We start from the raw sequence: 15,162 nt of genomic DNA, 5'->3' as shown, positions 1-15,162 counted from the left end.
TCTCTAGAGGATCATATCACCTAGACATGTGACATGAAGTATCATCAATCATATGATACAAGAAATCACATCACCTAAGCACGTGATATGAAGTATCACCTAAACACGTGATACAAAAGTTCATCACATCAACTTGTGATGACAAGATATCACCTAAGCACGTGATATCAGTATTGCAAAGTAAGCAATACTAAGGATAAATACATAAGAGTAATTAAATTCTCATTTTATCCAAATTGTGGTATGTGCACTAACATTTCCAAATGTCTTTACCACAACATAATCATGGCACATCCATGATATACCAGGAATCACACATGATATATGGTTTGATCATTATAAGATCGTCACCTTATAATGTCTACATACAAGTGTTCATTATCTGAGAGATTGTCACCTCTTAAAAATGTACACAGGGGGTGGAGCCCATAAAAGTCATATCACGACAAAGAAGTTTACACATTAAACATCTTAATAATATAAGTACAGGAATAGAAAGCAAATTAAATTTCAATCATACCAAGACCTTTTCTGAAGTGCTCAACTTTCACCTTGGAAAGTGGTTTGGTAAGAATATCTGTTGTCTGATCTCCTGTACAAATGTATTCCAACTAGATCACATTCCTGTCTACCATGTCTCGCACATAATGATATGGAATCTCAATATGTTTGGATCTATCATGAAACACCGGATTCACTGAAAGTTTTATACAACTCTGGTTGTCGCAATGAATAACCGTAGGTTTCATTGGTTCACTGAATAACCCCACAAGCAACTTCCTAAGCCATACTGCCTCTCAAGCAGCCATGGAAGCTACAATGTATTCGGCCTCAATGGAACTCTGTGCTACCGATGACTATTTTCTGCTAATCCAGGATATCATGGCTGAACCTAAACCGAAACATCCTGAGGTGCTTTTCCTGTCAGTTACATTTCCAGCCCAATCTGAATCTGTGAATCCCTGTAAATCTAGTTCAACTCTCTCATATTTGAGACCAAGGTTTAGGGTACCTTGTAGATATCTCATGATATGTTTTACTGCTACTAGGTGTATCTCCTTTGGTTCACACGTAAACTGAATCAAGGCATTAACTGCATAACAGATATCTAGTTTCGTATTTACCAGATACATTAGGGACCCAATCATTTGCCTGTATAGAGTAGGATCTGAGGGTTGTGATTTTGCTGCTGCTTCCTTAAGTTTATGAAGGTTTGTTTCCATTGGAGAGGTCATGGGTCTGCAGTTTAGCATTCCAAATCTCTCCAAAATGTCCAGGTATACTTACCCTGGTTTAGTATAATGCCATCAGAATTCTGCCATACTTCCAAACCTAGGAAGTAATGAAGGAGTCCCAAGTCCTTCATGTCAAATTCTTTAGCAAGGTCTTTCTTACACTGATCTATGAGGTGATCTTTTCCTGTGATTAACAAATCATCAACATATAAAATCAATATCGGCATATCACCTTTGTCTTGCTTATAGTAGAGATTTGGATCTGCATCATTCTTTGAGAAGCCTAGCCCTGAGAGATAAGTGTCAATTCTTTTATACCAGGCCCAAGGAGCCTATTTAAGCCCATAAAAAGCTTTCTTGAGTTTACATACATGAGACTCTACATCATGAATCTCAAACCCTTCAGGTTGCTCTAGATATACTTCTTGTGCAATCTTTCCATTAAGAAATGTTGTCTTTACATCCATCTAATGTACTTTCCATCCTTTTGCTGCTGCAATGGCTAAGACTGCTCTTACTGAGGTATATCTGGCTACAAGAGCAAAGGTTTCTTCATAATCAATTCCTTCCTTTTGTGAGAACCCCTTGGCTACAAATCTAGCCTTGTGTTTCTCAATGCTGCCATCTGCAACATGTTTGATCTTGAAGAGCCATTTGGAGGAGACAACAGATTTTCCAGCTTGCCTAGGAACAATCTCCCAAACATCATTTTTCATAATGAACTGGTACTCCTTAGACATGGCATTCTTCCATATTTGATGTTTAAGTGCATCTGATACATTGGTAGGTTAAACTTTTGAAAGATCATTCATGAGGGCAACAAAGTTGGTGAATTTGTTAGGCCTTTTGCTTTCTCTAAAGGTTCTTGAAGGGGAAGCATACTTTTGAGCTTCTTCTACAATTTTGGTGGCCCATAGTGGTCTTTTCTTGAGATTTTCTCTAGGTGGGTTTTGTATTTCACCTTCATTTTCCTCAAGATTCTCCGTCTGAAGCTCAGGGGTAGGATCTTCATCTATGCTAGGGGCAGGAACATGGACTTCAGGTTCCATGGAACTTTGGGCTCTTTTGAAGGCTAAGTCTTCCTCAAAAATTACATCCCTATTAAGTTCAATATGCCTCTGACTAGGTAAATAGATTTTGTAAGCCTTGGAGGTTCCACTATACCCAACAAGTATTCCCCTTTTTCTAGAAGGCTCTAGTTTTGATCTTTTCTCCTTAGGTACATGAAAATAAACAGGGCACCCAAATATCCTAAGATGGCTGATATCTGGCTTTACTTTAGTAAAAGTTTCCTCAGGAGTTTTATCTTCAAGATGAGAGTGAGGACATCTATTTTGTATATACACGGCAGTGCTGGTTGCTTCTGTCCAAAGATTAGTATTGAGGTTTTGATCTAGGATCATAGCTTTGGCAGCTTCTACAATTGTCCTATTTTTCCTCTCAACTACCCCATTTTGTTGAGGATTATAAGGTATAGTAAGCTCCCTCTTAATCCCAACATTTTTACAAAAAATCTTTAAACAAATCTGAGGTGTATTCCCCCCATTGTCAGTTCTTAAGGTTTTAACTTTATTTCTCGAGGAGTTTTCTGTTAGTGATTTAAATTCTTTAAACCTATTAAGGATCTCTTTTGATTCTTTACATTTCAGAAAGTAGATCCAAGTTTTCCTAGAGTAGTCATCAACAAATATTACATAATACAAGAATCCCCCTAAAGAGGGTACAAACATAGGTCCACATACATCAAAGTGGACTAATTCTAAAACGTTACTTGTTTTCCTAGTACTATTTTGAAAAGAACCCTTAGTATTTTTACCTAGGGCACATCCCTTGCATGCCCCTGAATGATATTGCTTTAACTTGGGTAGACCTGTGACAAGGTTTCCCATTGATGATAAAGCTCTAAACTTCAGGTGACCTAGTCTTATATGCCAAACTTCATTAGCATATGCAATTTCATGGATTAAGGCTAGGTTGGGCTCTGTGCACAACTCATATAAGTAGCCTTGTCTTTGATCAATGGTTTTAGCTTTCTTCATGGATGAATTCCTTGGCCAAGCCAACACTCTGTTGTCCATGAAGATCACTTTGTACCACTTATCCTCTAGTGTTGAGATGGAGACTAGGTTTCTCTTGATGCCTGGTACATAAAGTACTCCTTTAAGCTGCAATGATACGCCTGACTTCAGTTTGATGGTGCAGGTTCCAATTCCTCTGACTAGATGTGTAGAGTCATCTCCGATAGTCACTTCCTCATCATTCTCCTCTATCATGGAGTCTAGCACTTCTCTAAACCCTGTAATGTGTTTGGATGAGCCACTGTCGATCACCCATGAGTTAGCCTTGTTTGATGCTTGGTTTGTAAGTGCCGAGTAGAGTACATACTTCTCGGAGTCATCTCCCTTTGATTTTCCAGTTCTGGCAAATGTGGCTTGTTGTTTAGCTATTTCTGGACATTTAGCAACATAGTGCCCGAATTTGTCGCACCTGTAACATTGAATATGAGAGATCCTTTTGGGAGGTATTCTTGCCTTGATGACCTTTCCTCTTCCTAAATTGTTTCTTCTTGTTTTTCTTATTGGAGTTTGTATTTAGGACTTGGAGATCTTCATCTATATTCTTTTGTTTGATCCCTTTCTTATTTAACTTTGATTCTTCTTGGAGACAGTCTGCCCTTAGCCTTTCAAACTTTGGATATTTAGCCCTTGCACTGATGCCTTGGACGAACCTTTCCCATATACTAGGCAACCCATCTAGAGCAATGAGTGTTAATTCTTTGTTTTGGATCTCATATCCAAGGGTTGCTAGCTCATCCCTTAGGGCTGATATCCGCATGAAGTAGGCATTGACTGACTCCCCTTTGATCTAGCTATATGATTTATTTGTCTCTTTAAAGTCAAGGTTCTACTTGCATTGGATATCTCGAATGCATCTTCAAGTGCTTTGAACATGTTGTAGGTTGTTTCATGTTTCCTTATGATGGGCATAATATTATTCCTCACCCCATCAACTATGATTTTGATGGCTTTTTCATTTCCGTCTATCCATGTCGCTTTGTCAGGTTCAGTCTCAGGTTCTGTAGTTTCAACTTTACAAATGATTCAACTTTATTTTCTTTGAGAATCATCTTAATTATGAACTTCCATGCTGAGAAATCATTGCCTCCTCCGAGTCTATCTTCGAATCTGATAGTGCTGGCCATTTGGAGAAATGTGATGTTGGATATATTCTTGACTTGAATTTTACACAAAATTGAAAAGCCGTAGGTTCGATTTTACTATAGCTTTGATACCATGTAAATGTTTTCAATTTTCTATTCAATGAGCAAGATATATAATGTTATTGTATTTTTCATGTAATTGTCAATTCACTATATAATAAATCTGATTATTATATTCTATGTTGCAGGTGGAGAGAGAGCATTAATAATTTCGATGATTCTCAAACATCCACCGATCAGTATATATATATATATGCAAGCAAGGGGATCAAGTAATACCTTGACTGGTCATGTCTATGAGACATGGCCGATCAAGATATTACTTGATCATGCCTTTTCAAAACCATAATCGTACTTACCGATACCAATCGGTGTGAATGTATTTAACAAATACAATTGATACTAATCGGTGTTTGTGCATTATGAATTATGACCAATGCTAATCGGTATTTATGCATTGACATGACCGGTCAAGGTATTACTTGATCATGCCTTTTCAAAACCATAATCATACTTACCGATACCAATCGGTGTGAATGTATTTAACAAATACAACTGATACTAATCGGTGTTTGTGCATTATGAATTATGACCGATGCTAATCGGTATTTATGCATTGGTTAAGAACCCGATATTAATCGGGATTTGTTTGCAAGGTTATATATATACAAATCAAGGAATACGATCACAACAAGATCGTATATGTAAATATCAACATAAGTTTGAATGATCATGCATACGATCATCATTATTGGTACAAGAAAAAAATGATAATGCAATAACATATAGAAGAGCAATTATAATAATCATCAGATAAAGGAATGATAAATGAAGTCTTATCATAGTCTATCGATGAGATAGATGATTGAATGAGAGACTTCATTTATCTCTCATTCAATCATGTATCAACAATTATGACTACATGTCATAGGAATGCATAAACTAGTATGCACCAAATGCAAAGGGCTAGGGCCTCATTATTTGTTGGAATAAAGAGATTCCAATATCGTTTCTTGACAAGATACTTTAGTCATTGCACCATGTCTCCTTTTCTCAAGAGAAAAAGATATCCAAAACTAGGATGACCAGTTTTTTTGTGCCAATATGTGAAGGATGAATATGTTTTCACTCTTAGGGCCTTGTCTCCATATGAAACATCTTACCAACTCTCAAGGCATGAACTATGACTTCATGATCGCAAGACTTGTCACAAATAAGACATAGTTTCTCACCATCATATCTATAAAATTCAACTTTCAAGTTGTGCCCTAATAATTGAATTACTAACAAGAGGATCTTAAATGAGTATTGTAACCTAAAGGACCTTTGTAACTCAACATTTGTTAGTTTTGGGTGGAAATGAAGTGTCACTAACACCCTATACTTCATATGTTGCATAATCTAAAGAGAAAACTTGCCCATGCAAAGTCGATGTGGTTGGGTTAACAAACCACTCCTTTTGTCTTATCACGTTTAGAAGCACTTGAAGCATCATATTAGATTGTTTTTTCTAAGGTGCATGCTTGAATTTATATAGCATGCAAAAAGTATTTTTTTAACAAAGTCACCCATGGAAGCAACACTCCCTTGTTTCTTTTGGGATCTTTTTTATCGCTAGGGAGTCTTCTTTCTTGTCCTTGCAAATTTTTTATTCTCCATTTGCAAAGGAAATGTATTAACATTCTCCAAGGGTGTGCTAATTTATGCAGATGATTCAACAAGCCACTTCTTTTATGCAGATTGATTCTTTTGTTTTGGTCGAGACCAATCACTCCAATTGTTGTTTCTTTCCTTTTATAATGTGAGAGCATTTGGGGTCTCATTTTGAATTGCTTCTTGTTGAAGTAAATACATAAACTATTTAAATGTGGATTTTTCGCTAGCCACATTAAGACAGTTGGTACAAAAGATTTAGTCGAGATGGTTTCCCCCAGCTTATGTGTTTGAGAAAATGGTGTAATAAGGTGGTAGTTGTTAGAATAAATTAATAATATTACAATATAGATCATAATAACACTCACTAAGGGGCCTGTTTTTGTCAAATGATCGACTCTCTTGTGATGAGAACTTTGGTGGATGTGATAACACTATAGACACACTCTTCTTGTTTTCTTTTTTATTATTGTTTTTGGACACACCAAAGGCAAATTTGTAGCTCACTACTATAATCAATGGCTACTAGCATTGATGCGGCAATCTTGCCTAGTCTTATACAACTATGGTTGACTTTGAAGCTCTCGGTTCTTCTTGCCTTTCCCAATGTGGAAATATTTGTCTCCTTGCTCACATTCCTCCCCTATTGTGGTTTGTGGATAACAAGCGATTGATAATTAAGGTTATTATGCCCATTGAAGTTTTCTTTATAGATTTAATCATTTCTGGCCTTCCTTCTTAAACCTACATAAATGGGTTTTGTTGTCTTGAGGGCCTCTCACAGGTGGCCCAATTGAGATGTATATGTGTGTTAGGATCCTTTTTATTGATGAATTTTAGTATCTGGAGGATCTAGATGTGGTGCTAAGTAGCAAGTTGTGGATATGGGGTGAATATTTCCCCTGTTAAACAATGGTTTCCTTCTTTCAAGCCTATGGAAATATCTCTCAATATTATGCTAGTTTGGGTGAGGTTGCCCAACTTCCCTCTCTAATTTTGGGATGATTCCTATTTTGAAGATATAACAATGCTATTGACCGCTTTCTGAAGGTGGATTCCACTATGCTTGATATCGACCACTCTACTTTTGCTCATATCTTGGTGGACATTGACATTTCCAATGTTCTTCATGGGGATATTATCTTGATGGTGAAGGATAGGTAGTGGATTCAACTAATTGATTATGAGAGCCTACTATTCTAATACATATGGTGTTTTTCTATTGGACATCTTGCTTATACGTGCCCTTGATCTCGTCACAAGACTACAAGATCAACTACTTGGTGGAAGAATGCCTTGATCATTTGATTGTGGATAATTTGGTTGTCCTTGTCTCTCTAATGGATGATGATCCTTGTTTGGTCTCCTCATTGGTGGGTCACACTTATCTTGTGGCAGCATTTCCTAGGGTTGGTATGACTCATACAACTTCATCATGCCGTGCTTTGACTTCTCCATATAAATCGATTATGGCTTCTCCTTTGTTTGGTTTTATTGCCATGACTACTATTGTGTGAAAATTCTTGCTCTAGTTGGTAGATTCAATACAACATACGTCATGTTCAATTAGACATTCTTCCTTGTGTGAGTAGACTTCAGTTGAGATGGTAGATAAGGGCTCACTAATATCTCCTCGATTGGAGGAACGTGAAAATGGTGCGTTTTGGGTGGTTATCCAAATAAGGAAGAATGATCTTCCTAAATTTGTTCCATAATCCCATCCCCGAGTTTAGGGTATGAAAATTGCAAGGAAAGGAAATGACATACCGTAGGTAGGATTAATTGTATAAGGTTCCAATCCCTTTCAAAACTTGGTCTAGTTGTTTGATGTTTTTCTATTGATTACTATTTGTTTCATTGACATTTGGATGTAATAGGGTTATAGGATCTCATTAAAACAAATTTGCCCTTAAATAAAAAAACTCCTTTATATAATAAAGGATACTAAAGGTATATGTTATTATTGTTTAATATGAGTGTTTCTATTTGATAACCAAAGGATTGGTTAGTGGGTGGTTGAGGTTGGGTAGAATGTAACCAAACATGCTTACTTCTATTTAACTCCTCCGGGATTATATTGAGAGATATCTAGGATATTCAAAAGACAACATATGAACATATTTTAAATCTTATAAACGTCTATAGGTCTAATCTTAGGAACCCCAAAGATGTGATGGATTCAGAGCATTAAAGGTGTATATTTAATCTCCTTTGCTCTTGTGGTAGTCCTTATATTGGAGAAACGAGAAGATCATTGTAAATCAGAATAAATTTATGGACACAATATCCTCGTATATGTTTTTCTTTCTGCTTCCTCTTGTCTGAACTAGTTCTTTTGACATCAAGAGTATTTCGTGTGGTATGGAGTGATGCTTTAGTGTGTTGGTTACAGAGACGAAGATGAGATGGTCTCCAGGTTTCAATGTTTATTCAAAACAAAAAAAATTGTATAAAGTTCAGAGCACGGATTGTAAAGTGCTTCGTTAAAATGCTTTCCATATGTTGAAAACCCATTGGCAGGTAAAAAAACAACACTCAGAGAGAGAGGGAGCGTAAAAAAGTTGAGATTGAAAAAACAGAGTTACACAGTGTGAAGATCCGTTAAAATCTAAACAGAGAAGAAGAAGGCACGTTGTTAATCTCAAGAAGGATACCTTCTGCACAAAAATCCTGTCCCAAATGCCAGACGAGATTCATGTGCTGACCATTAACCGGCAACTTTACAGCCAATGCCATTAGCTCTCAACTAATAACACAAATGAGACAAGCTTCTGAAGAGCAACAGATTATGCATCACATTTTGACATTTTTGCTTAATTATACCAAAAGAGGAAGACTTACACAATATATCATCAATGTCTATGCTATTCCAAGAAATTAAATGGTACTTTTATTCAACAAACAAAACTAAGCATCCTATTCTTACTTGGATTGCAGTGAGTTCTGATTAGCGGGAAATAAATTAATAACAGATCTTAACGAGTAAACATATGAAATACTGTCAAGGACTATTTACTCACAGTCTTAACTGTTTCGTAGATCTGTTTTAACTTTTAAGTTTTAACAACTGAAACCATATGTGCATATACAAGAGAGGGGAAACTAAAATAGTCTTGGTTATGAAGTGGAACAACAGTCATATGATTCAAGAATGGGTTTCATAGAAAACAATATCGTTTAACTTTTCTAAGATAAATTTATACATAAAAGATTGCTGGACATTGGCAGTTAAAAGCACTTACCAAAGCAATATGATTCATTCAGGGGCTAAGCATTTAGAGAATGTACATATCCTTAAACAGTTAAACTCTTCACATTTAGATAAACTTGCTTGCCCTAGTTACTGCATCCTCTTCTTGCTCCATTCAAGATTAAAAACCTAGAAGGAGCCTTTAAGCTTAATCTATAACAAATGAAAGTACCAAGGGCTATAAAAGAGAAGAATTAGAATTTGACAAAGTCAATATTGATGGATTCAGGTTTTCTTTAGATTCTTTTTGATTTGGGGTTTAAGCTTGAACCAAGGTATCCACACAGAAGTTGTCTCTTGATACTTTTTGTATTCTTTTGTTCTGTATTGCTCAGCAACCATCTTCCTCTCCACTAGGACCGTAACCCATGCCAGACAACATGTATTAACAGCAGCTCCCAAAAATGTCCATCCTTGACCAACATTCCACGCATAGATAACCAATCCCCACCACCAGAGCTGCTCTCCAAAATAATTTGGGTGGCGAGAAAAGGCCCACAAGCCCTCTTCAAGGTTTGGTTTCGTTGGTGCACCAAGCTCTCTTAGTAACTTTTTCTTTTGGACGAAATTATACAGCTGGGTATCTGCGAAGTAGGCAAAAACAATGCCCACAGTGCAGACCAAAGTAGCAAAGTAATCCAAAGCAGTCCATGGATGTTGGCTATTATGCACTGCATAGATTGGAAGGCAAACCCCAACAAGGAAAATCTGCAATGTTTTCCACAATGGATATCATGTTAGCTTTCTTTTGAGATGCACGCTGAATCCTTTTTATCATTATTTAGAATTAAAAATTTTACGACAGACTTCCTCTTCCCCCAACAAAGCTTCGCAGTGCACACTAGCCCCAATTAAAATACTAGTCAGCTATAACCACGATTGAGCTTTTAAGATCCTTGGAGAAATAATTTGTTTCAAGGCTTGCTACATGATTGAGAATAAGATTCGTCCTATCCTCTCCACATAATCATGGTGTATTAGGACCTTTAAGTCATTTAGATAAGAGAGAAGATTGATCAAATTCTGACCGCTTGCAGAATATACATACATAAATACATATATATATGGAAAAATTGTTTGAGGAACTTGAATTTGACACTTTAGAAGTCTTAAAAAATATAATGTTGAACTACAGATGTACATGTGTGTGTGTGGAACAACTGTTTAAGGAACTTGAATTTGACACTTTGGGAGGTCTTCAAAAATATGATGTTTAATCAACTTTAACTACATACATACATATGTCTGCGTGTGTGTATGTATATGTATATATAAGAAAATTAAAAAATGGATATGAAATCAAAGCATTAATAGCATCTACTTCAATAATATCCCATCTAGAGCAACCCAATATGCAAATAGGGCAAATTTAAAAATTTCAAACAACTCTCTCCAACTATTGACAACTAAAAATCTTGAAGATATAATCAAATTTAACATAGGAATACTGTAGTACATGACTTAAAAGGAAAATACTAGAACCAGCAACACCACAGATTCGGTAGCATGAAGTATGCATTATTTGAAGCTGTCTCAGAATAATGGCTGTGTTATTTTTCTGGGTATTAGTGATTGGTAGAGGAATGAGAAGTCTCTAGTGCATTGGAATGGTTGGGATAAAAGTCGTGCAGAATGAAGATGTTGACCCTACGTTACACCAAGTTTCTGAGACAAACAACAGGGGATGGGAGGAAGCATTCCCAGGATGGATTTTTCCGTGGAGCATTTTTAGGAGACAGCAGGAGATGGCTACAAAAAACTAGGAAATTCTAAAAAATATAGGAAATTTCAAATATTCATATAATAACTTTGACAAGGTATTCATCATATATGTTATAGAACCTTAACACATAAGTTGAGAGCTGAATTGAGATTTCACATTGTCATGCCCCCCTTTTCCCACAAATGACATCCTTTATATTATTTAAAATAGTATTTTTCAACACTAATATATATATAAAATAAAGTGAAAAATCAAATTTTTTAAAAGTGGCACCAAATTTGGGTCCATGAGACCTAGGAGAGGTTATTTACAAGATACATCCTTCCATTTGGGGCATGCAAGTTTGATGAATTTGCCTTCTTATTGAAATTCTGCATAATCAATCAAGGATGGAAACCCTTGATTTCTGATTGGCAGAGGTGAGGACAAAATCCCAAGCCTCTTTGAGCATTTCTCCTTCTGGAAATTGCATGTGAGCTTAACTCGAGATACTTGATTGCAGGAAATAGGGACGACTTTGGAGATCTCTGCCCAGTCATGGGCTGCCTTAGATACTTGGCATAGACCCTTTTCATCAGATTTTCTTTGGGAGCAGGTTGGAGCAAACTATAAGGCAATTTCTGCATGCTAGCCTTGCCACTGCAAACCCCAATGCATTGCAGGAGATCTGATATACACAGGAGACTGTGTATCATTTAGATTCCATTGGCACATTTGGAGATATCAGTGCAGCATCCACACCTATAGGTACCATCACATTTTGGATATTTTGAGCTTAAGACCACCAGATGTGAGTGAATCCAGGCCAAGTGCAACCTCAAGGAGAAATTATGATTTGAAAGTGTTATCTATGCATTTATTAGGGCAGCTTGGTGGTGCCTTTATTCAGGTTATCATATAAACCTCTAGTACTGTAAACTGAATTGACAGTATATACATATATCTATTTTGATTCAGATCTAAAACACTGTTCTGTTGTTTACAAGACCTGATGGTGCCTATGTCCAAGATCTACAGAATAAAATTCCATTCTGTTGTTTGCAAGGAGTTTAAATAGAAGTTACAATTGTTATAGTTTGTGCACACACATTTAGGGTCTGATTAATAATCATAATTACCCAGTTCATAAAAGAAAAAGGAATCAAGTACAGTAAATACAACAACCCTAGATCAGCACAGAATTACTGTGAATCACTTGGAGTAGTCAAATGTTCGTTCATTCATTTTTAAGTAGTAGCTTTATAATATTATATAAAATTATAAATATCTCAAGGTTTCACAGTGATCTTGTAGTTTAAATGTTAGCACAACTGATACAATAGTTTGATTGGATGCTTTCTGCCTTTGCAATCATCTTATTTAACTTCACCTAGACTTGGGTCAAATTCAATTAAAAAATACACTGGAACTGGAAAATGTTTGTCCACCATATTAGGCTTGAATTTCAAGCTTATAAAACTGGGACTTCAAATGATTTACACGCTAACATTAGCAATGCATAAGTGTCAAGCATATGAATTGTATTTTAATAGAGTACTGAAATTTCCCTGCTATAGGGTGCATATATAATAATTTGAAAATCATGGTCCACTAAAATAACAGTTTCCATTATATCTCTTTAGACGAAGCAAGTGGTGTTCTTACAGAAACCAAGAATTATGGCAAGCTACTGACAATCTAGATTTTAAAAAAACTTACATAGAAATAGTTGGTGTGGCTTATGGTTGCCAAAAGCCAAGCATTGGATATGTTGATAGCAAAGTAAAATTTGAGTGGTATAAGAAAGTGTCATCTATATCATAAGCAACTGGTATGGCGACAGTAGTGTTTCATCCTCAGATGATAGGGTTAAAAGAAAACCAATGACATGTCCATTTTTTCCAATTTTGTGTTTTTTTTCTTTAAATATGCTTTTTTTTACTAGACCATAGGGATGGCTAAATCAATAAGGGTCAGAAGGCATGGCAAGTAGAGTAGACAAGATGAAAGGTCATGCACTTCTTGCATCCACCACTTCTCAATCAAGACGATGGTTCTTGATTTAGGAGCCTCACATCACACATACCGATATGTTCTCTTCATATGAGATTTGCACATTACCACACATGCCGATATGGAACAACATTTATATTTGTGGGAAATGATCTATTGATATTGATGATGGCACATTTCATCATGTACTATGTGTTCCTTCACTATCCACCAATATCCTTTCCATCTATTAGATTGCACACAGTGGGCCAGGGAATACTGTTGAGTTCACACCTTATTCAATGATTATTAAAGACTTGCAGAGTAGAGAGATTATTTCAGTTGGGACAGTTGATCATGCATCTCAGTTGAATGCATTCTCACATTTTACTCTAGATGATCCTACAGTACCATTGACTGGTTTACACTCTCATTCATCTCTAGTGGAACAAATATTTGAGAAGTTTGGTCAGCTGAACCTATGTGTACTTCCATCATCCACCTTGGTTTGTGAGACTTGTGCTGAGATTCCATCTCTTGCATATTTAGAGATCAATTCAGTTCAGCAGGATATCACTTTCCTTCCAGTTTCAGCTTTGTGGGATGAGTTTTCACCAGATATTGCAGCATTATTTGTTGAGTCACACATCGCAAATATTGGTGACATGATTGAGGATATTCACTCCCTCTTTGACGACAATTACAAGATCATAGTAACAAGACTCGTCAAGACTCAACGAGTCCGAGCCAAGTCAAGCTGGCTGAGTTTGGAAGACTTGGCCTTGGACTGCTGAATCTTTCCCAAACTTTCCCAACGAGTCTTGGCGAGTTTGGGCCTAAGACTCGTCCATTTTAATTTATTTAAAAAAGAAACTCACAAAATTTCAATGCTTTTTTGGTTTAGGCATGCTCATATAGGATTTTAAAAAAATATGAAAATGTTGTGCACCATGAAGGTTTGTGTGGTTTTGAAGGTTTTCATTTGGGCTTGGTGGTGGGGCTCCGTTCCTCAACCTTGCACTGTATCACGACAAGGGTGCTGCCCTTGACCCCATGAGGGGCATTGCCCCCAGACCTTCGCAAGGGGCGCTGCCCCTAGACCCCCACGAGGGGCACTGTCCCTTGACCCCATTGGGAGTGTGTAGACGTGTATTTTGTACACGACCAAACACAGAATAAAATACCTAAAGGTACCTTATCCTCTCTTGAATAAAGCTCCCGAATGCTGAAGATATCGTAGAAGGATCAATCGGAGAAGCTTCAAGGTTCCTGTTATGTAGGATCTCTACTTGTGGATAAGCTCTTTGTGGTATGATGTGATTTTGCTGGAATCACAAGGGGACTTACACTTGACAACCTAAACGTCTGATTTGCTGGAATCACAGGATTTCACTAGCCTAGATTTTGAAAAAAAAGAAAAAAAGGATGAGGGTGAGGGAAGGATCTAATTCTGACACTAAGAATGTAGGAGCAATGATTGATCTTTGATGAAATTCTAACTAAGTCTTGTTTTGACATCCCAGGACCATCTCCACAAGATTAGTGCGATTTTCGGAGGAAAGCTTTATGATGTTTAGATCATCGCTACAGGCGTAGACACCATCAGGCTGATGCATGTCAATGAAGAAGTGACAATTGAAGTTAAGCTCAAGCTGAATGATTCCAGTTGACTACACAAGGCAAGTCTGCAATCAACAAACTGCTAGTAGTATGGATATACAAATTTCACCATCAATCAAACACATTTCTTCCACTCATCTAATAACATGAAATCAAATCTGAGAAGTATAAAGACCATGCAAATTGTTGAATTGACCCATAGATTTCACCATTTCTTCAATGAAGTTTTACAAGTCTTTTACAACATCTTGGCAACAATCTTTGCCTTCTTTTTCTATTCTATTCTAATTGCTATTCTATCAACTGACTATTCACTATTAGCTAACTATTCACCTTCTAACTACTAACTAACTATTATTAGCCTTTACAAAATGAGGAGCCAAGGCTTATATAGCGCCCTTAATACAATTCGATGGCTCAGATCAACTTGAGATCAATGGCCGAGATTTTACAATGAAAACCCTAATTAGGGTTTGTTACAACAAACTCA

General features: G+C 36.6%; 1 protein-coding gene across 1 annotated transcript in view; it reads right to left on the bottom strand.

Moving 5' to 3' along the window:
- Window positions 1-9,249: 9,249 nt before the first annotated feature.
- LOC131047098 (uncharacterized protein C594.04c) overlaps window positions 9,250-15,162 on the bottom strand; it is a 60,702-nt gene continuing 54,789 nt past the window's right edge. The window contains exon 3 of the mRNA XM_057980932.2: window positions 9,250-10,066. Within this exon, the coding sequence (XP_057836915.2) occupies window positions 9,584-10,066 (483 nt within the window). The 3' untranslated portion in view covers window positions 9,250-9,583. The remainder of the gene's footprint in view (window positions 10,067-15,162) is intronic.

The sequence above is a fragment of the Cryptomeria japonica genome, chromosome 11 (assembly GCF_030272615.1).
Source record: "Cryptomeria japonica chromosome 11, Sugi_1.0, whole genome shotgun sequence".
NCBI classification, from domain to species: domain Eukaryota; kingdom Viridiplantae; phylum Streptophyta; class Pinopsida; order Cupressales; family Cupressaceae; genus Cryptomeria; species Cryptomeria japonica.
This window is presented reverse-complemented; position numbering and strand designations above follow the sequence as displayed.